At 48.2% G+C, this 22,699-nt stretch overlaps 1 protein-coding gene across 1 annotated transcript in view; it reads right to left on the bottom strand.

The window, feature by feature from the left end:
* DPYSL3 (dihydropyrimidinase like 3) overlaps nucleotides 1–1,804 on the bottom strand; it is a 42,220-nt gene extending 40,416 nt beyond the window's left edge. The window contains 1 exon segment of the mRNA XM_050905272.1: nucleotides 1,481–1,804. Within this exon segment, the coding sequence (XP_050761229.1) occupies nucleotides 1,481–1,804 (324 nt within the window).
* Between the last annotated feature and the right edge of the window lie 20,895 nt (nucleotides 1,805–22,699).

A 22,699-nucleotide genomic window follows, 5' to 3' on the forward strand; every position in this document is an offset into this window, starting at 1 on the left:
TTCCAACAAGCAGCAGCATAAAATTGTTAATGCAGTGGTCAGTTCTGCAGCTGCTATTCAAACCATATGGACAAGGTTGGTACTGATAGGAATAACATTAATTTTGTTCCTGACTCTGTAAAAGGGGCTGTAAAGGAGCAAAGCTCAAGAACAGGAACCAAACAGCGTGCCAATAAGAAACCAAAAAGCAGAGGCCGAAGAAATTAAAGCGCAATGAAGAAACCTCAAGCAACCTGTTGCCTAGCTAGAAGTTCCTACAGAAGACAGCAGACATTAAGGACAGCCTGATGCTTTTCCCCAAAACCAGAACAGGCCAAGCCATTGCACTTCACTGCTTCTGCTGCCATCAGGCTCTAGCTGGTGAGGTTAGTCCTCCAGATCACAAACGTCTGCAGCTTATCAAGGTTCACACTCTGGACACAAGCTGAGGTTTCTGCAGAACCCCGAGAGAACTATGCCACTTCTTCAGGCTAAGCTGCAGGCTTGCTGTTTACTTCAGTGATTTTTGCTTCCATTTTTAAAAATGGGTTTTATTAATTTGCCCTGTTCACCCTTGAAAACCAGTGCCCTTTAAGACGACTATTTACTAAAAAGTTCAGCCCCAAATGAACTCATCGACCCACAGGCCAGCTAGTGGCCTTACTTGCCTCAGATGTAAATGAGCAACAGGCTCACTGAAATCCCAGCTGAGGAATTCACTCAACACTATTAACTTTATCATCTTTCTGCCAAACTCACACTGGTGAGACCAGAACCAAAACAGCAAGCAATCTCAACCACTGGCCGAAGGATCTACGCTGCAGAGCTGGATGAATCTGTTTATTACCTTGAGTTTGGCATAAGTTGAGAAACTTTGTGCCTGATTATACCTTCAGCGATGTCACTTCCAGATGACTGTGACGTCCCTCACTTCTGCTGCGGTACTTCTGATTTGTGCCAATGTGAGATAAGGATCAGCCTGGTTTGGAGTAACAACTCCAAAATCCCCTTTTTTTTCGGGGTGGGGCGGGGGGGTGGTGGGGGGGCAGGTATTCTTTCATACAAGTATAAAGAGAGCAACTGTAGTAAACCGAGTCAGCCACTCTAACGCTCAGCTTTACCACTCCCGGTAACGCGGTGAGGTTGATGCTATTGGGGAGAACCGCCGACACCCCGCTCCGCAGGCAGGCTCTCCGCACACCGGAGGACGACCGCAAAGCCTTCCTTCCCGTGAGGACAGGCAGGCGGACACCGCGGACAGCCGGAGCGGAGCAGCCCCCCGCCGCCACCACACCGGCTGCCCGCACTGCCTGCGGCTCCTCCGGGACCAGCCGCGGGGCGAGCGGCGCCCGAACCCCGCCCGCCGGCGGCGCCCCGCGTCCCCCCCCCCCCCGCCTCCGCGCCCCGGGGCCGGGGCCGCCGGGCAGCACCGCCCCGAGCCCCGCACCGGCCCCGGCGCCCGCGCCCCCGCCGCGCCGGCCCGGCCCGGCCCGGCCCCTACCCTGTCGTCCGCCGGGGCCAGGTCCTGGAGCCGCTCCTCGTCGGAGGCGGCGGGGAGCTCGCCGGCGTCCGAGTCGGGGCCGGCGGCCGGGCCGCGCTCGGGGCCGGGGCCGGGGCCGGGGCCGGGCTCGGGGCCGGGGCGGGCGGGCGGCGGGGCGCGGCGCTGCCCGACGCGCAGCGCGCCGAAGTCCAGGGTCTTGCTCTCGAAGGCGCCCTCGACGCTGCAGAAGAGCCCGCCGCGCTTCTGCCGGGGCACCGCCGCCGTGCCGGGCCGCGCCAGGTACACCGGCAGCTCCTCGCCGCCGCGCCGCCCGCCCGCCGCCATGCCCGCCGCTCCGCTCCGCCGGGACGGGACGGGACGGGACGGGGCCGCGGGCGCGGGCGGCTCCGCGCGGGGCGGGGCTGGCGGGGCGGGGCGGGGAGGGCGGGGCGGTGCCGGCAGCGCGGCCGGTGGCGTTCGGCTGCCGGCGCGGGGGGAGCCCGGTCCCGGCGCGCCCGCCGGCGGTGGCGGCAGAGGGAGCGTTTGGCGGCAGCGCTGAGCGCCGGCTGGGACAGCCATCTGCACGGCGGGCCCCGAGCAGCCGGCTCCCCGCCCGGCCCCCGAGGGCGGCTGCTCCCGCGTCCCCCGGGGCAGGGCGGGGTGCTGGTGCGCTGCCCCGGTGCCGCCGCCGGCGCCCGAGGGGCTGCAGCGGTGAGATGCCGCCAGCCGCCTTCCCAGGACGCGTCTCCAGCCCCTCGGGGACAGAGAGCGGGGACCCGGCAGGGAGACACGGAGAGCGTCTCGCCGCTGGCTTTGCCGGTAGCGTCCACCGCTGCTTGTGCTCAGCGAGTGGGCTTGTGCGTAAATGCACCGGCAGCAGGCTTGGCATGCTCGTGAGCTTTTGCCCTTGCAGGTAACCGTGCTGCCTGCAAACGGGCGTTCGTGCCGAGGCACAAGGCTGTATGTCATTCCGCTTGGGCCACGGTCCCTGGCTAGGCACTTTGGTCAGGCATACGTTACAGCTAGACACAAGCGATGTCAGCTGCGCAAAGACTTAACTGTTCACACACACGTGCACGCGTGTTCCTGTCATGCAGACACCACCAGGCACAACTGCACAAGCAAGCTCCGTGTATTGGCTAATTTAAGGTGTTGCTTTGAAAGCTCCATTGTAACTTCATTTCAAAAGTATGGGAGGCCTGAAGGACAGAGGGACAGCCAAGGCTGAGTCTTAAATACGCTAATGGCTATGTAACTGAGTAGCAGCCCGTGAAATCTATCACGCAGCTCCGACACTGGAGTTTTGAATTAAAGTTCTTTTTCCAAGGGCTCATTTCTTTATCTAGAACAAGTGTACATAGTACCTGGGCTCAACATCCTGTCAAGTAATTTCTCACACCACCTATTTGTGTTACGAGATGCTGTCAGTTACGCTTTTTCCAACCTTTTTTGTGAAAACAAAGCAGTGCTATTGTCTCTGCCAGTCCTCCAAGGACTGGTGGTTCTCACTTACGGAAAAATTCCCATGGAGCCTGACCCATCATGGAGAACAATGACCCTGTGATTATGCCAGGAGAGGGAGTCTGTGGGCACTGGCTGACAGAGGCTTGAAGTTATGAGGGAGGAAACGGTTTGGGATTGTTTCCTTCCTTTTGCACTCTGGGAAGCAGCCTGCTTTTGTAACTGGACTTGTACCAGTGTCATTAACTCTGTCCCTTTTTTCTCCACCTAAAAGTGGAACAATCTACAGGACCTTGAATTTTTGACTAATTATTCAGGTCTGAAGGGTTAGGGGAAGAGAGGATGCACTAAATATAAACAAAGTGTGTCCACAAACTTGGATGAGTTACTTTAACAGCATTGTGTTACACAGCAGAGTAAAACACTGGTCGGTGTCTACCCTTACTTTCTCTAAAGCAACACCAGAGAGGGTTAAATTTGGTTGTTCTTGCAATCTTACATGAACTTCAATATACAGCTGCCCCAGCTTTGTGGCTTCACGGAATTTACCACCACGGGCTTCGTGCCTGCGCCAGAGCCCTGCTGCTCGCCCGACCAGGGACGCGCGCCGGGAGAAGAGCCCTGCACTGCTGCCTGTGTGATGCTCGCTGTCACGTTTCAGGTGCAGGGCCAGCAGTGCCTGGCAGCTAAGGAAGTATCCCTTCAAATAGCCGGAATGAGTTTGTTTTGTAGTTTCTTCTGCTACTGCTCTCCTGGCAAACACTCTCCCTCTGTAACCAGATGCTTAGCAGTGAGACCACCAGTACTATCCAAATAGATGCATACAAAGTGGCTGCCCACCAGGTCTTTACCTTCCTAAGGGACTGCCTTAGCCTGAATGAATTTATCTTCCTCCCACTGCAAGTTGGATCTACTGAGCAGAAGCTGAAAACCATCTTGGCCAGCTTCTGCCCCTAGCAAGGGGGAAAATTTACACATCTGCTGATTTCAGAGCCGGTGGCCAGAATACTTAGACAGTGAGAAGAGCCCCTGCCTTCTAGTTGCCAAGTAATAGCACTTGAGAAAGTGAGCCTTTCTCGGGACGAAAAGCGTGGTCCTGAGCCCCAGACTGCCCCATGGCTTTGTGCACTGACCACGGTGAAGTTAGAGTGAACCCCTTGTTTTGGTTGGGACCTCTCCATATGGTTGTGTAGCTTTATGGGGAATTAAAATTCCTTGGAACGGGGCCTGGCCTTTGTCTGGTTCTGCAAATGTGCAAAAGTTTCAGCATTGTACTTTAATAGCAATATTTATTCAAATCCTGATTCTAATGTTTATCTTTCCTAGTGCCTTGCTGCATAAATGGTTGCACTGACGTTATCTGCACCAGTAAAGGAGTACAGGGGCTCTTCTAAGAAGTGAAGGCTTTAGAATCTGACCTTTAATGGAAGTTATTCACTGTATAAAAGACAATTCTTTATTTTATTTCTCAAATTGCCATTCACTTTTAAGATTCTTTTTGTTGGGTGTTGAAAGGCCTCTAGTTCAAGAACACCATGAAAACTGAAGTTTGGGTTCAGTGTGTGTTCACTGCAATAGCCTTGCTTTTGGTGCCAGCAGAATGTATTATTTATATTTCTGTATATGTATGTCTCAGATCAGATTTGAAGCTTTTAATTATACAGTGACAAAGTGTCTGCCCCCTGTAATTAAGCACATTTTCTTTTCTTTAAATCACATGTTTATGTGCTAGTTGACAAAAATGCTTTAGAGGCAAACAGTCATGAGTGGTGCATCTTCAGATCTTGCTGGCAAACCAGATCTCCTCTCGCTTGTCTGTGCAAAGTAGATGAGAGACAGAGATCGGGGAGGGGATCCCACGGAAAGGTTGTCTCCCCAGCCTGAGCCCAAGGAGGATGGAGACGGCAGGCATTTGAACTCATGTACTTGGGTGCTGCTGCAGGACCTACCAGAACCACCACGTCGGCCCTGCGGAGCGTTTCCGCAGCTCGAGGACTGCGTGCACGTCTTGACCCTAGAACAAGAGTGCCTGTCCCTCGTGGTTCAGGAGTCTGAGCTGAGCCTGCCAGATGGGCACTGCTGGTCATATCTTGAAAGAAAAGAAATAGGCTAGTATCCTGATTTAGGGAACAGCATTTATTTTATGGGAAATTACGTTTTGTAGTGGCAAGCTTCTAATTTACGTCTGACTAGACCGTGTCTTTCTAGTTGAGTAAGAACTGTTTTTATTAAGCAGCATTCAGAAATGGAAATCAGTCACGTTACAGGGTGAGCCGCGCTAGTTATGAATGGGGGGAGTGGTGCAGCCTTCTTGGAAATGGTCTTTAGGCAAATCCCTTTCTGCAAAAGGATTAGTTAATAAGATGGGACATAATCACCCTGTCTGGGGTGGGCGTTTTCTTACTCTGTTTCTTATTCAACACTCAACCCCCGTGTTGGTTTCCTTTGTTGTTCTCATCATCTGCTGCCAGAGCACCAGCTGGGTTTCCCGTTAGTACCTGTGCAGGGGAATCGTGGACTCCAAATGACAACTGCCCAATCTGCTGAGTAACCAGTGAGAGGCACAGCATGCGGTATAACTTTCACAAGCATTTTCTCCCTGAGGCTGCCCACTTGCTAAGTGTTATCTTTTAAATGTTTGAAGGAGAATTTAAATTGCCAGCTGAATCATTCAAACAGCAAAGGTATTGACAGAGAAGTCGTATTAGGTCATCTTGCCTGCCGCTGCCAAGGCACCGTTGTTCTCTGCTGGGTATTTTCTGATGATTTTGCTAATTCATTTTCCGTTTGTCAGGCCGGCAGGCAGTTTCTTAATTGGAAAAACTCTGCATCCTCTGTTGGCAAACTTCCGTGCTGGTTCCCAGTTCCCAGATGCTCTACGCAACGTCATTCTGTCTATAATAAAAACAGAAAAGGATTAAAAAAAAGTGAAGCATGTCCCACATTGTGGCTTCTTGTTCACATAATGTTGCCTGCACCACTGGAAGTTGCTCACTACACCAGGAGGTTAAGACCTTGTTGTGTTTCCCTTGTCTCACTAACAAGGTGAAATCCACTGGCCCTCGCTTTTGTTTTAGACCGCTAGTGAAGCAGAATCACAGAGCTGAATACTGCAGCTGGATTTTATCAAGCAATGGATGATTTCAGGGTCAATGGTAAACATCTGGAGTTCTTTAGTCAGGTGATTTTCATGGGCATCTATCAGTAAACAGAAATCAAATACCATGTTTCAAAGCATGGGCTAGTAAACTGCCAGACGGAAGCAGCTCCCTCTGTGCGCGATACGATAGTGACTTACACGCTGGAGGCGCGTGCGTGTTGGTGAGAGGCCAGAGGCCTCCGGTGCGGCGGCGGCAGGACGCGCGATGGCAGACGCGCTGGGGAGCGGCGTGGGGCCGGCGGCACACAGTGCTCGCCTGCTGTCACTGCTGTCGAAGTTCTTTCCCCTCGGTGCTCTCACGTGGAGCAATCGCATCCTCATCTTAACCTCCATTTTGGCAAACTAAATGCCCTTCATTATTAACATTGAAGTTTTCGTTGTCTGCCATCTGTGTTAGAAATGACCCGACTTTCTCTCCCAGGTGACTGGTGAGGACATGAGACACGATGTCACTGCAGACATGGGGGTGTTTTCCCTTGGCCGTGATGACCCCCAGCACCCGGGCAGCCCCACGGGGGACACAGCTCACCAGTGGGGCCCGCGGGGCTGGGTCAGCACCTCTTCTCAACAGAACTCCACCTGCGAGGTTTCTACGCCAGGCCCTCGCAAGTGCTGCAGCACTTGCACAGACATCTCTGCCCCGCTGAGAAGGGGCTCTCGCCTGCGCAGGGATCACGTCTGCGGCTCTGGGTACAGCTCTCCACAGCCGTCCCTGCACCCCCTGCACCACCGATGCCGTCGGCCTGTCCCTCGGGCAGCTGAGCACCAGCCAAGGTCCAGACGTGCTCGCAGGAGCCAAGCTGACTTTGCGGGAATCGGACGACTTCTAGTGCTTTCTAGCACTGCGTGTCAGCTGATCTTCCCCTTCCACCCCAGAGAAACACAAAGGCTTTGGCAGGAAGAAAGTCCTGCAGAAATTCACAGTATTTAGTGTTTAGCTTTTTATTCTTGCTTGCTTCTTTTCTGCCTCTTTAAAGAAAGTTGAGGGGGTGGGAGGGAAGCGGCTCGGACTCCATAGCTGTGACCACAACGCCCATCAGACTCAGAGAATGTCATGTTATTTGAAGGAAATAGGCTGTTGACATTAGGTGAGACCTGACCCCCTCCTTCACCAATGCTCACAAGCTCAAGCAAAGGAGAGCCGTGTCCTGAGTGAGGACATTTCCTTCCTTGATGTCAAATCAATACAAAATGGTTTTACACTGGTTTTCCTGTGGGCCTGGAGGCAGCAGATCTTTAACTGCACATGAAAGGGACATAATGACAGCATAACTTTGTTAGCATGATAAATGCACATCTGGTTTCATAGCTCATTTTCTTCTAAGGTCTGTAGGTTCAGCTGGAGAAGCACTGAGAAGCAGCAGGGCAGTGGTAGTGGCAGGTTAACACTGATTTCTTCATCCCCATCTGCTTCCTACAGGGTTTGATAAAACTGCAACCCTTTATTACATGCATGATAAGTAGCAATGATGAAATTAGTCAGAGTTATCTTGTTTCATGCAAAGTTAGAGCTGCCTTCTCTTACTCTGCCGTCCTGATTTACCAGGGTGTCCTGTTTTAGGAGACTGCCAGATAAACAGGATTGTTTTGCTGATTCATTCTTGCAGCAATGTCAGGACAGCCTCCAGCACTGCATTTCATGTGCCTCAGGGAAAGTCAGGCTAAGGACAAACACAGAAGAAATAGTGAAAGAGCCAAACTTGACAAGAAAATCTGCTTGTCCTACTTACATTTAGAGGCAGAGTTCAGAGATGGGTGGGTTCTTTCATTCCCCAAGAAGTGGCATGTTCATGAACGGCAGGCGACTGATGAGCCTGCTATCTCCATCAACCAGGGAAGGCCAGTGGCTGATGCTTCCATCACCATGCTCCAGTTTCTAAACTTTCGGACATAGTAGGTTAGAAGGTCAGAATAGACCTTCGTGATCCTCCAGGCTGCTCTGCACATCAAGGGGTTCTCCATCTCCACTCTGTATATCTTTCAGAAAACCATCTGATCTTGATTTACACTTTTACCACTGGGGAGTATGTGACAGGCACAGTAAGGGCCTGAATCAGAATCCTACCCTTGCTGTTAAAAATGGGCATCCCATATCTCCTCTAAATGTGCTCAACTTCAGGTTCCAGCAATAGGCGTCCCATACACATCCATCCGTGAGCTGAAGCAGGGGCCTCCTGTATCAAGTATCCGCACCCCCATATTGGCACTTACAGACTGTGATCAAGTTCCGCTTAACCTTCTCTTCGACGTGACGATTGTATTGTTGTCCTTGAGAATAAACTACAAGGCATGTTTTCCAGTCCTTTTGCTACGACTGTGGCTGGAGGGGGTGGCAGTTTTGTCATCCACTGGAAACGCAGGCAGCTAGAACCGAAGGCAGCATGGCAATAGTATAGCAATGTTAAATACATCCATATGTACTCCCAGCTGATCTGTCTGCGTACACACCCAAGGACTAGCATTAGTTGTCTTTGCCACAAAGTCATGCTGGGAGCTGGTGTTCAGCTGATTTAAAATCACTGTTTTCCAGAACAGAGTTTCCAGTGCCGACAGGTATGTCTCTGTTCCCAGATGTACGAGTTGATGCGTGACCCTGTGAATGTGCCATTTTCTGTGACTGGGCCCAGCTTTCCATGGTATGGCCGGCGTGCTGCCCTACCTGTCTGGATGTGCTATACTGGATGACAGAAGTTAACGGATGAGACTGGAAGGACATACCTTGTGTTGTCACAAACTAGAAAAGATGGGAACAGGATGGTTGCCTAACATGGAAATAATGTTGTGGGGAGACAACCCTTTATATCGGGTACTGGGGAAAGGTTTCACCACAGGCACAGACGTCATCTGACGGATTGCTGTACAGCAGGGTGGTGTCTTTCGTGAAATCCTTTACCCATGTCAAACCACTGCAGAGCTAGAAAGAAAAAACATTTGACTCTGTCAAAAGCCTGTTCAGTATTTCATGTCAAAGCCACAAGGAAAGTGGGTTCGTAGCGTGTTAATTTCTATTGCAAAATGCTATTGTATTGTTGGAGGGTATAACTTCTAGCAACACATACAGACTGACTGCAGTGTGCTGTCAGAGTCTGTCACGCTAACAGAGATCACAACTCTGATGAGCAGTTGGAAGTTATAATCTTCTGTGCTGGGTTATTCCAAGAATATTTCTGAAATGGAGTAATGCTTTTTGCTCCCAGATTTGTTTAGTGCTGAGCAAAATCTATGGGAAATTCCAGCATTTCAACATGTGCTTTTTTTTCCCTCCTGAAATGAGCTGACAGTCAAAATGTTAACAAATAATAATTGTGGAACAGGAGTTCTGAAAATGTCCCTGTGGGGAATCTGGCCTCTCCTTCCTTCTCCCTCTCCTTGTCCTCTAAGGAAGGACTACTACCTCTTCCTCAATGCCCAAGGACTCTCGTGGTGCTGCAGGCACCACAATCAGATGCAAACTGAGTCACTCAGTCATAAGGTTGTTGGAGACAAAAGGTGCCAGGGATAAAGCTCTCACAAGGCAACAGAAGTAACGTTTTTAAGAGGTTCAGAAGTACAGACTTGGCATCAGTAAGAAACCCCAAATATTCCAACCTGGGCAGAGTCTACCTGGCTAGCTGGACCCACTCGAACTAACGAGGAGGAACAGCTGGAGACCCAGGAGGTTCTGCGCATCAGGTGAGCTCCCGCCACCTTGCCTGAAGATGGAGGTTGTTCAAGACCAGCCCAGAGATGCAACTCCAGGCTTCCAGGAACTACCGAGTAAACCTGTAGGCATCTTCTGTAGGTTGCAGGTCAGTGGGCATTTTCAGGATCACAGTTTGGGGAAGGGTGAGACTGTAGCCACTGGAAGAGCTGTCTGGCTTGGTGTGGAGTGGACCATTAGGGCCTGGATGAGATGGATTTACATAGGAAAACACCCATTCTGGATCAGTTTGAAGCCCAAAATATTCTGCCAGACTTGTGCCAGATTCACTTCAAGAGCAGTCAGCCCAGTTCCTCTGTGTTCATGTTCTGCCTCTCGAAATCAGCCTCTTTCCACCTGTTCTCTTTGTTCCCTGCTTCCTGGATGACATCATCCAGCATCTTCTCCCAAGCTGTGAAGCCTGGCTTGGCCTTCCTCACTCAAGAACTCTGCCTTTGGCCTTTGCTGTGACGGCAAATGCTGACTTGCTTTCAAATGTCAGTCTGCTGTTGTGACTCCCTCTCATTCCAGCCTGTCCCAAGGATCACCAGCTACTCCTCTCAGTGCCTGCTTTTATTCCCAGACAGGACTTTGAGGACTAAGCTGAGATTTCCTTGTATTCATGGGGTTGCACTTGACCTGATCAACCATTGCAGACCTGAAGTGGTCTTGCCTTCAACCTCCCTGCCCATAGCTTCAGGAGAGTACACTGATGCTCTATAGCAAAAACAGGTGGTGTATCTAGAGATAATTAGTGATTACATGCCAGTGATTACATGCCTATAATCAGTAATTAGATGTCAATAGAGTAGAATTATAGTGGATTTAAAGGTACTATGTTTGCTTGTTTGTGTATTTGTTTATATGGTTTCTTGTGACTGCGAGGAAGCAAGCGGTGAAATGTATTTTGGCCAGGCTAGTGAAGTCAGCAGAGCTGCCATTTGTGCACATTTTCTGTCATGGCCCTCTAACCTCGGGTATAACCCATGACATAAGCATCTTAGCTGTGTAAATACCACAGGAACCAGGCTGTGACCGAAAGATTGCAGTCTGCTTGCCTGTCAGCCCATTTGCTATCACTTTGGAGGAAAACCATATTCTCTAAACCGGAGTGACTAATGTCTTGCAGAAACTAGAACCTGTGGTTGCCGTGGCCAGGACTACTTCTGCATTTTCACTGATTCAGATGAAAACTGGGCTGGGAAACGGTTGTTACCTAATGATGTGTAAAGCTAGACTGTGATAACTTGGTATCATGGTCCTTATTGTGCCGAGAGAGATGAGTCCACTGCTTGCTGTCTAGCAGCAGTCCTGGCTCAGTGTTAGCCACAGGTGAGTCACTAGCAACAGCTGAGCAAAGCCTTACTATCTAAGAGAAAAAAAGAGTTGGCTCTAGCACTGCTTTAGGACTCAGCTTTTCCTTGGTGAGTCATGAATTTACTAGGATAAACTGTATTTGGAGATGTAAATGACTGGCCAGCGATGCACAGAGCACGTGCAGGAGGCAGTCTTACCAGGCAGCTCATTCCGGCGTGATCAGGAGGTGAGAACCAGCCACCGACGAGCGGAGTGATGGGCTCCTGGATGCTGACACAACTTCTCCCTCCCGTGCTGCAGAAGGAGCTCATGTCATCAGGGAAGTGCCTGTGACAGCAAGGACGGGGATCTCTCAGGCACCGTGGCCGTGCGTGGGGGCGTGCCCCAGGCAGCAGACTGGGGAGCGTCACTTGCTGTGCATGGGATGTGGCACGGCAGAATGAGAGCTGAAAGCTCTGTCCTGTCACAGTAGATTAGCTGAAGAGAACTTAATGTACTGAGGTGATGGATACTGAGCGAGAACAGAGCTACAAAGGTCAGAACACTGCTAGTCCAGAAGAAAGTCTGCAAGTATTTCTGTTTCTTTCCAAGCTATACCAGGGAGCCATGTGCTAACTGCTATGGTTTTGTCTTCCATCTGTTTGAAAGTGGGGGCGGGGGGAGGAATCACGAGAGAGAGATTTATCCTTGTTGGCCAGAGGATGAACCTAAATCCTGGCTGAAATCTCTGTTTGTTGAAGGAAGACACTGCAGGAGAGAGGTATCTCAATGAAAAGATAAGTTTTGTAGATTTTATTTAAACTAAAACAGTGTCTTTCGAAGTTCTATGCATCAAAGAGAAGAGAAAAAAGGCCCAAATGCAAAGATCCTTGTTAGATCCTCAAACATCAGACATGTCACCTTCTGATCAGCTGAAGGTCTTTTAGCAGTTTTCCAAAGCATGTTTTTTCAGGTAAGCAGACAGCTCTGAGGATTAATAATAAGCTACATTTGCTTTCAGCTTTAATAAACTTATGTAATTCTAACCAGGTCAGTAACGGCCAAAACACATAATGAAAATAATTTGCATTCATTTAATTAGCATAGTTCATCTGACAGTTGCAAAGTTTCAGGAGACCAATAAGTACTACCAGTACAGACAGGAGTCAGTGACGGCAACGCAGAAAAACCTTGCCGGAGTCGTCTTCCCCTGCGTGCACAGCTCCTGCTCACCTGCGGCTCTCCAGCCTCAGCATAGGGCTCCCAAGGGCACCGCGGTGGAGCACGTGAGCCGTCAGCGCCGTAGTCAATTCTTGGATTAGAGAATCCCTGACTGTTTTGTAGTTTGCTTTGGTTTGGTTTTCCAGCCCAGTGTATATTACATGCTTGTGCTGTGCAGGCAGCACCACGGCAAAGATGCGATGGGATTGTGGTCGTGGGGCCTCCCGCTGCGGAGGGGTGGAGGCTTGCAGCCGGGCACTGCAGCCTTCATTCTGTAGCTGGTAGGCACAGTGATGTCAGAGCAGCGTGACGGATGTGTCCGAGATAGCTGTCTTCCTTCACAGGCACTTGGCCAGGGACCTGGGTCATCTAACAGACATGCTGTCTGCCTTGCAGGCGTAGCTGTGCCTGCAGTCTGACACATGCAGCGAAGGAGAAGTGCCAGGTCTAATCCGATCAGACTGCGGCGCCATTCCTCTCCCACCACCGTTGCAAAATGGGTTGCTGACAAGACCCACATCAGCCAGTGGTCTGTTTTCCTTGTGGCGGAGCCAAGATGAAAGGGGATACTGACATTTCTCATAGGGACTGCCTTGCAAAGGTCATTTGGACTAAAATTTACCCATCCAAATTTTACTTCCATTTCTACTTACTACTGCTTGCTGTCAAAAGTATCCAAAATAATGATGGTTTCACCTTGCTGTGTTCCACCTGGCTAGGAGAGCTGGTTTCATCACATTCTTATTCTAACATTCCTTGTGTAAATCTGCATTAACTGGAATGTAGCTCAGTGGAGATACATTTGCACAAAATTGGCGCAGAAGAAAGCAGAATCAGGCTTGCTGTGTTTTATAACAAAGCTACGTGGTGTTGGCAAACGAAAGATATCTGACTTCATCAGCCAAGCATAGCAACTACGCCTCTGAGATGCAGTGGGAACAGACAGGAGAGAAATGAATGAACTCAAGGCACTTCAGGAAACTCCTTGATGTTTATACCATGCGTTGCTGGGCAAAAAAATGGGCAAGTTTCATCGGGTATGAAGAGCAAAGAAAGTAGGGCAGTAAAGATGAGTCTTTCAGCAGATCCAGCACCAGCAAGCCACACCTCCAGCTTATCTAGTTATATTAGTAATTGTGTTCAGTCTGTATTCACTGTCCCACCACTTCCCTTTGAAATCACTGCCAAATTATCCCACCATTAAGGACTGATGGTCTATCCCTTCAACACAGATGTTAAAATAGATAAAAACAGATAATGTCCATCTATGTTGCTTGCTAAGTATGTCCTAGGGAAAAGCAAGCGCAGCTTATGGGCTCCCCTTTTCAGGGAATAGCAGAAAAAGGCGTCTGTACTACCATCACTCAAACACGTCCTGCCCTTCGCTCCTTTGCAAGCAGTCTTGGAAGGGGTTGTTCCCTAAACTCATTTTCAGCTGCTCACGTGAAACCCAAGACTCTGTCAGAAGGCCAGAACCCAAGCTCAGCTGCATCGAATACACCTGGAAGAAGTCACCTGAAAAAGGGGGGACTTAGTCCAGAGTAAATCCTGGCACGTCAAGGTCAGTGTCAGGCCCATGACGTACCCAGAAGATGGGGGAGAAGAGCAGGTTGTGCCAGTTTCAGACCACCCGGTGGATTCCTGTTTCCAGGGAAATCCTCATCTTACCGCGTAGGCAGGCTTTCTGGCTGGACTGTGATGTGCATAGCTGCTAAGGGCCCGGTCCCCTGGGCTGCAAATGAAGGTCTCTGCAGAGAACCTTAAAACAAGGGGGATGTGCATGCAGGGTTATGCTCCTAGGATCAAACGTTAAAGTTCTTAGTAACTTGTGCTTTCGGGGGCCAAAAAAGGAGGCAATATACTGTTCCCTAAAATGCTTTAATTTTTGATATTTTCTACTTGATGTATTGTTCTTTTCTTTCTCTGTGATGGCAATAGGCACTTCAGTATCAAACTGCCCCTGAGTGGTTGCACATCCGAGGTTAAATTTGTGACCCCATGTCAGAGGCTGGAAGTGGAAGCCACAGGTATTTCCTACTCATTTCAGGATGCTGTTATGTCTCTGGGCCTGGTTCTGCATTGTTTTCCTCTGCAAAACAGAGTGTAAAGTGTTAGCAGAGGAGGAGGACGCTCCTTTCCACCCTCAGCCCATGTATCAGTGCCAGCTGAAAGGGTGAGACAATAAAAATCTCGCCACCTAATCTCTAACAGTTTTGGAAGACTAGTTTAGAGGGGGGAGGGATTATCTGGCTTTATGGGATTACCATGTTGCACAGACACTAAATTAACATCAATGTTTTGTCTTTATAATACATGTTCATACCCATCTTCACTCAGGCTGAAGGGGCTTTTCCTAACTTCTGGCTAGGTTCTTTCATCTCAGCTGCCTTTACTTCTAAACCAAAGGCTGGTGAGTGCCATACCATGGCAGACTGCAGTGAAAGGAATTAAACTGACTCATCACACTGCAGGCTCGTTCCTGTTTAATAGGGAATTGTGCACCACAAAATACCATTGTGCTGAGTGTCACCACTCTCTGAATTTTACTAAGTATGAAAAAATAAAGACCAAAGAGAGAGACAGCGATGAACAGATAAAGAGCCAGATGCTTTCTTGCTGGAGAGGCTGGAACCAAGGGTCCAAATTGCAGCATTGTGATGCGGGCCCTTTATAGAGCACGGGCGAGTTGTGAATGTCAATGGCTGTGAACGTTCAAAACACAGTGAGGTGTTTTGGACTGGAAAATTGTGAAAGGCAGCAAATTAGTTATTTCCCTAGGAAAGCATATGAATGTTGTATCTGTTCATGATAAACTTCGAATGTCTGAGTTTGAAATCAGTCTGCACCCCAGATGTGCTAATGCCTTAATTGCAATATAGCTTTTGCGCATCCCATAAAACATACAGTATTTTAAGAATTTCAGATCTATAACTGCCAAATGAACCACGCTCAGTCTGTGAAGCTAAAACCCTTTTCCCTTTCTTTATATTTGCCCCGTTACTACAGATTTCTCTTGGTAGGAAATGGATAAGAACATGGCAGGTTACTTCTGCAGTGTGGCCCTTCTGCTTCACTGTGTTTGCCTTTTACTTTTCCACTATTTCTGACATATACATTGTGATATGGAAGTGAGGACCTATGTGTGTCACACACAAATATGTGCAGGTGGCCAAACAGTTTTATGTACAATACCCATGGTATGTTCTTACAGGTTTAGACTAAGTGACCGTCCATCATTGGAGTATTCAAATCCTTCATTCAGTGCCAAGGCTAGCTGATAAAAATCCAAGTAACGGATACCACGGTGACCTCTGGAAGTTTCTGTGCTGAGAATGTAAAAACAGAGGCTTGTCTTTCCTGCCAAGCCAGAACGCTTGAATTCTTTTCACAGCCCCTATCAGTTAAGCAACTGCAACTGTACTGGCTGATTTACCTGGGGTTTAAAGAACGCACTTCGGGGAACTGGTCACTTTAAAAGTTCCCTGTTTCATATACAAAGGAATCCAAACTGCTGTAGGTTGTTGTCTTTTTATTATAATACTTGGTGGATATTGCCATTCTTATCTCCTTCATTCTCTTCATTCTCTGAAGTTACAGGGAAAGCATAACACCAATGCTTTCTAGCTATGTCTAAAAACAACAGTCTTGTTTGAGAGTGTGTGTTTGTTCTGGATGAAGGGAGTTACACAGAGTGCTTTCTGAGCATCACTTCTGGAACTCATAATAGCTCAGGGGTACGTGAACTCCAGCTCACATAGCTGCCCACTGCTTTTCTCTGGCTTGTCTTATAAACACGTAATATGTGTGCCTTAACCCTGTTAAGGAGTGTGTACTTCTGTACTTTCCTTTGTTTGAAACTGCAATTTATTTAGACTTGCACAGTAATAGTTTCTAACTCATTAGCATTTTTCCTTTGAGGACTGCAAAGCACTTTCCACGACAATGAGGAAAGGACCAGAGAGGTCCAGATTTTCTCTGCAGAGCTTTAACAAGGGCAGCTATGGCAGAACCAGGAGAAGTGGAGTGCTGGGGACAGTGTAGGTGTCAGCAAAGTATACTGCAGCTGAGGAAACGTTGCTGGGAACATGGCAAGGAAAGCCCTAAAACACGCTGACTGAGAGAATTACAAGATACTATGCTTCTCATCCTGAAAAAAAATTTTCACATGTTCTACATTCATGATTAATGCTATTTATGTAGTTTAGAATGTTTCCATGTTTTTAAGTTAAAGATAGTATCACAGCTTGCAAACTCAGGACCTAAGAGATCATTGCAGCCAGTGCTACCTGTCAGAACGATCATGTAGAATTTGCTCTGGTTTCATTCATAAAAATCTTTTTTAGGTACCTAATGAAAACGGACTGATTTTCCTGTGTGCTGAGTACTTCCAAATCTGCCATTTGCCCTCCTCCTTTTTCAGTGTACGCTCTCCATTAATCCTAAAAAACATCCAGTTGTGTTCTCTTCATGCCTGGACAGGAGTTCAGATCCCTAACTTGGAAACTGCTGTTGAAAAATGTTGTCTTTTGCCAGCGAAGTTTCTGGAAGGGCAGTGAATTCCCCACTGAGGGGGAAAGGCAGTGCTTTCAGACCTCCTTTATCTGTCTCCAGGAAGTGAAGCTCATTATGTTTCCCCTGGACCATGCAAAGCAGAATAATAATCTTGTTTTGTAAAGTATGTTTCGTGTCAGGTTAGCATTACTGAACTTCTGGGATGGTTGAAAACATAAAAAGAATGTACAAACAAAAGACTTCTAGTTCCGGAAGCTTTTCCATTCAAATCTCTGAATGCACATAATGTAATTAGGGCTATTATAAAGAAATAAAAATTAATGAGCCACTATTATATGATCCTTACTGCATTTATATCACAGTTTGCTCATAAAGGAAATAGTCTGCTGAAGACTTGAGCCTTTAAAGCATCTGGGAGTCGGCAGCCGCTAATGAGCAGATGTGTAGCTCAGCCAAGGAGACACTCTGACCTCTGAGTATAGTTTCAGTAGAGCCTGAATCAAGACCACAGCAAGAAAGCACACCAAGAGTTTCTGCTGTGTCTTTAACAATGGAGAGAAGCATCTTTCCCTCCAAGAAGTACTGATCAGCAGCCTTAGCCAGTTTTGGGTGTAGCTGCTGGATGCTGAGTTGAAGCATTTCAGAACAACAGTTCATGCAAAGGATTGTACGTCCTCCGAGCAAGGCAACTTTCTCTGCAACAGATGTCTTTTGTGGGTGGGTACCAGGCTGCGCATTTGCAGTTTAAAGGCATTCTAGAGCAGTTAGATCATCACTGTGTGGCTGACTGCAGGAAGGAAACTGGTGTCTACCGTGGTCATGAACTCACTCCCTCTGTTGCTGGCTGATCCAAATGTCATCCATACAGCAGACCACAGCTAATGCACTTACCGTGCACAAAGCAGAGAGCAGGCAGAGCTCCATGTATCACTGGCATAAGGCATGGTCTGTCCCATTCGCTCGCTGGTGAGACTGCTAACTTTAACTGATGTTTTTGTTTCTTCTGCATGGAGAAGGCTTTTAACTGCTTTTACTACTCACTATGTTGCATTTCTTTATGATATGAACTGAGCTATATATTTAGACAATTGTTAGGAAACCAATTCCAGAACAATTTTTAGTGACTTTCTTCCAGTTTGCAAACTAATGTCAGATTTCTAGCATTTCAGTCATTTTACAATTGCTAAAGCCAAGCATGGGCAAGTTTTGCCTTTCACAGTTTTGGCAGTCAATCTTTGTATTTCTGCTGTATTTTTCATCAAAAAGTTTTTGGTCTGATTTTTAAGAGAGTAGCTCAAGATTTCTTTGGGTCTTGTGGTCATATTTTAAAATGGGTATAGGAGGCGAGTATATTTTTCCTGTTCTATTATTGGTCTGAATTTGTAAAATCACATTTTTCGCACTCAAATCCTAAAATGATAGACACAGACACTTCCCACCCAGGCCTTCACCCCCTGGCTTCAGGGGTCTGCAACGTGCCACCACAGGGTTCAAGCAGGAATACCTTACTGTCAGTTTTCTACCCACCTTCTCTGGACTCTTAGGCTAGGCTGTTATCTCTGTAAATCAGGAGCAACAACACTCATCTGAGCTGTTCCTGCTGGTTTAAGCACGATCGAAACACAGTCTTGTTGGTGACTTGTTCTGCACGCTTGCTGAAACCCAACAACAGCAAAGTACTCAGCTGGCATTAGACCTTCAGCTTCAAACAAGCCTAGGGAGAGGTCAATCACCAGATAATGTTCTTGTTCTGGGAAATATTCCAGCATAAGCTGTTGGTAAGGGTTTGTGCTGGTCCAGTTATGCCCTACTTGAGTTTAAGCTGAAGATTCTCCTTACTCTGCTCACTGTCTGCCTGGCTCTCTCACTGTTCTTGTCTTCTCTTCCCCTCCTCACACTTCTTGGCACCTGAAGAGTCAGTGCCTGAGGGCGGCTTAAATTGTCCCAGCCATACCTGGAAGGAGCCCCCGGGCTTTGTGGGGAGGCCTGGGAGGGAGGAGGACCCGATAGGAACAAGCCCGTTCTCGGGGGTTTGCAAGCCGTTTGTGGCCGTTGCTGTAGCAATGGTGAAATGCTAACCAGGGAGCAGGGAACAGTCAGCTGTGTCTCTGGACTTAGTAATATGATTTCATGCAGGACATCAAACAAGAATGCAATAACTCAGCAACTCTGCTTTAGGAGTCTAAAGGAAACCAGATGAAGCTACGCAATTTTTTTACAATATCCAGATTCGTTCTGCAAGTCACCTTGTTTTACAAGTATTCATTCTCCCCAAGTCCTCTGAGGATCAGAATCTAATAAATGTGCATATTTGCATGATTTTTAGTTTAGGCTTGGCATGAGAGCTCTGGACGGTCTTTATTCACAGAACAAACACTGTCTTATGAGCTGAGCGAGATTCACTTATTAAGTCTCAGCTTTTAACCCAGCTTGCCAAGATTCTTCCCAGTAGCTACGGCATGCAATAATCTTCACCCATTTATTCAGTGGCACAGTGGCACACACACCTCCAACACCATACTCTTAGAGATCCTGATCTCATGATTGCTGGCTTTCACTTCAGCCGATTAGTTACCAGACCTCAAAACCCCATTTCATACAGCCAGGCAAATGCTGTAATATATTTATTTTAATATTTAAATACTTATCCTAGTTCATGATGACTTGCTTTTAATATAACATGTTCTTTTTTGTTTGCTTTTCTCAAATATCGAGGAGAATGTGTATTAATGTACAGCGAATTATAAGCCTGAATGGCCTAAGACTTTCACCTAAAGCATTTTTAGAGTTGATACCTATGTGAATTTTAATCTGTGAACTGCAACGTATAACAAAAGTCATATACACAGTTTGAACTTTCTTTTGGCTTGCTCTACATGTTCCCATCTAGATAAAAAATATATATGATCTGTCTAATAGAATTTATAGTTACTATGCAGGTCCAATTTCAATTTTCCGTAAATATTTCATGAGTAAGCTCCAAGTCGGGATTATTTGGTGAAGATGCTCATGGAGCTATTGAATAATAAAAAGACAGGCAGTGACCTGTGGAAAACCCATCTGTAGGAAACACGGTGGCGTTTGTCAGTTGAACTGATACTTATAAATCATTCTGTCACCTGTAGCGAGGGGAGAATACGGTACATCCTTCCAATGGCCAGACGGTTACTCCATGTATTATCAGTCAGGATGCGAACTGCATTAACGTAAGCAAGCAGTAAGACTACAATTTTGTGATTCCTCCAGACGAGAGAATATTTTACACCTAAAGCAAATGCTGCCGCGTTGCCAGGGCAGAGCTTGGAGCCCTTCTGACCCTAAGCCCGGCTTGCGCCCAGAGACAGAATGACCCTTCTCCTCCCACACCCCTGCGGTATTTAGCGCGGGAGACGCGCTCCGCGCGTGCCGTCGCACACGCGTCGTGCCAGACCGGCTTCAGCCTGGGGATGCGCCGGCAGCGATGGCGCGTGGGCACGGCACAGCGGGCGCTGCGCCGGCGGCACGGCAGAGTCACCCGGGAGCGGCAGGCAGAGCTCCCGGAGGGGCTGCACCGGGTGGGAGCTGGCGGGTCCTGCCGGGCAGTCGGCGTTCGGCAGCTGGGGAGCGAGCGACCTCAGAGCGCGCGTACGAACGGGCTTGGGCTGCGCGGGGAGCTGGGAGCACGGGTGTGCTACAGGTCGCTGGCGCGGCGGCAGGAGGCCTGGCGTGCGCAAGAGCGGCCAGCTTCCTAGCCGTCTAGAGCTCATATGGGCAATTAAGTCAGGCTTATTGTTAAAGTCGGCATTTTTGACTGGAGGCACTGAAAACCTATTTGACGACTGTGTCTTGCCAGATCCCGGGTTTTTGTTATTAATCTCTGCAATTGCCTTACATTTACTTGTGTGGGTAAGAGATGTCCCCAAGGCATGAGTATAGACGGTGTACTGGAGTATAAAGTTGAAGAGCTTGAATTTCCTGCTCCTGCTAGGCTCTCATGGCTGAAACATGGGTGGTTTTCCTGTGTCTGAGGCAGCTGAGGAATTCAGGCAATGATGTGCAGCATTAGGGTCCAGGCTACGGTTGGTGTTCAGTTTAGCAAAGGCGGTAGAGCTCAGTTAATTTCTGCATTTTACTAGATAGATTGGTATAGGATAAGGCCAGGAGTAAACAAATGAGTTTTCGTTAATTTGGGTACAGTGGGGAGCAGGGTGGGTGACTGCGTCTCGGTTAGGACTCTGGACTTAAAGCACTGCTGGTTCTAGGTAGGCCCTCCAGTTTCATCTATGCCGAAGCTGTTTTCTCTGCCAGCCTTTATCATGTAGCTAAATCTGGAAATAACAAATGTCACAGGGACAGGCTGACAGCTTGGATTAGGATTGTTCTTAGGGTTAGGGATCTGGAATAAAAGAGTTGATGACCTTAGTTTATAGATGACCCTTGACTGGCCCATGCCAATGACAATGGGGTCTCCTGCTTGGTTGCTGATTGCTTTAGTTCTTGTGTCCCAGAGTTCAAAGATATGAGTTAAGTGCAGTGCTAGAGTTAATATCAGGGTCCAGTTTTGTGGGATCTGTAGATGTCAGTGTATGATTTTTTGTATGACTGACTGGGACAGAATTAGGCACGAAGTAGCAGGAATAATGAGTTTTCATCTGCTCCAAGGCCAGGAGTCCATAATATAGGACAATACTGGGATTAGTATTATGGTTAATGTCGAGGTTCGCATTTGGAGGTGCTGAAGATCTGACTTTGTTGTTGGTTCTTACAGGCTCCCCTGTTTGTGTTGAGAAACGTGTGACTGACTGACTGACGGTTCGTCCTCGAGGGAGTGCCTGTCGCCGAGGAGCCTGCCTGGGTGCCGCTGTGGTCCATGTCTTTGGATGCCAGACTCTTCTGGACCTTCTCCAGCACTGCGATCCTCTTTTCAAGATCTGCAGCGGACCAGAACTCCATGCAGCATTCCAAGACACAAAATGAGCAAGAGGTTGGTACAGTTACATTTTCCAATCTCTGTTCCTTCCCTAGTTATCCCTAACATGGCATTCGGTTGTTGAGCACTGATCTGCAAGATCCCTCCCTCGGCTGGTAGTGCCTCTCAGAAATGGTAAGTGTCAGTCTGTAATTAGGGAGTCTGTAATCCCTAGATTAGTGGCTCCATGCTTTAAAGTCTCCATCTGTTGTGCACACTGAAATCATTATATCTCTAGTCTCAGTCCTGCTCCAGGCTTCTAAAATGGTTTTCACAGGATTTTCTTTGTTGTGCAAAGCAGCTTGTTCATGGCTGTCACTTGGTGGCCAGGCAGTAGAGCAGACATTGCACAATGGCCTCTTGTCAGTGTGGCACAAGCTGTGGGTTGCTCCTCTGTCCAAGCAGGAACGGGGCTTTGGAATGTATTTTTCTGCCATGTTCAGAGACTCAGCCCCCCTCGACACAGAGCAGATGGCACATTGCCAGTTATTAGGGCTTTTACTATGTTTAGACAATCTCCCAAACAATGGAAAACTACTGCCATCCAAATGGGCTGCAGAGACAACACAGAAACCTTTTAACGTGCAATCATACTTCCTTTTACACAAGCCAGGAGTACTGGCCATGCCTGCCACTGACAGATGCGTAGTCTGTAACACAGCTCAGTTCTTTACTCACCAAAGCCCTGTTTAATGATAAAAGACTGGACAAAATGGACATGCCTCAAGGGCAGCCCAAACAGCTGCAGCCTGATTCTGGCTACCATCATACTAGGGTACTTTCTACCTGGGGGTGGGCTGAAGTGCTGTCATGTACCAGGGACAGACCCACACAAGGCTTGCCCTCTCTTGACCGTAGTATGGATAGTCTGGGACTCCCTTGCATTGTCCCATCCTTTCTATTGTCTTGTAGCTGGAGACACCTTGCAGCTGTCCCAGAGAAACACCCAAAGAGTTCTGGACC

The sequence above is a fragment of the Gymnogyps californianus genome, chromosome 14 (assembly GCF_018139145.2).
Source record: "Gymnogyps californianus isolate 813 chromosome 14, ASM1813914v2, whole genome shotgun sequence".
Lineage (NCBI taxonomy): Eukaryota > Metazoa > Chordata > Aves > Accipitriformes > Cathartidae > Gymnogyps > Gymnogyps californianus.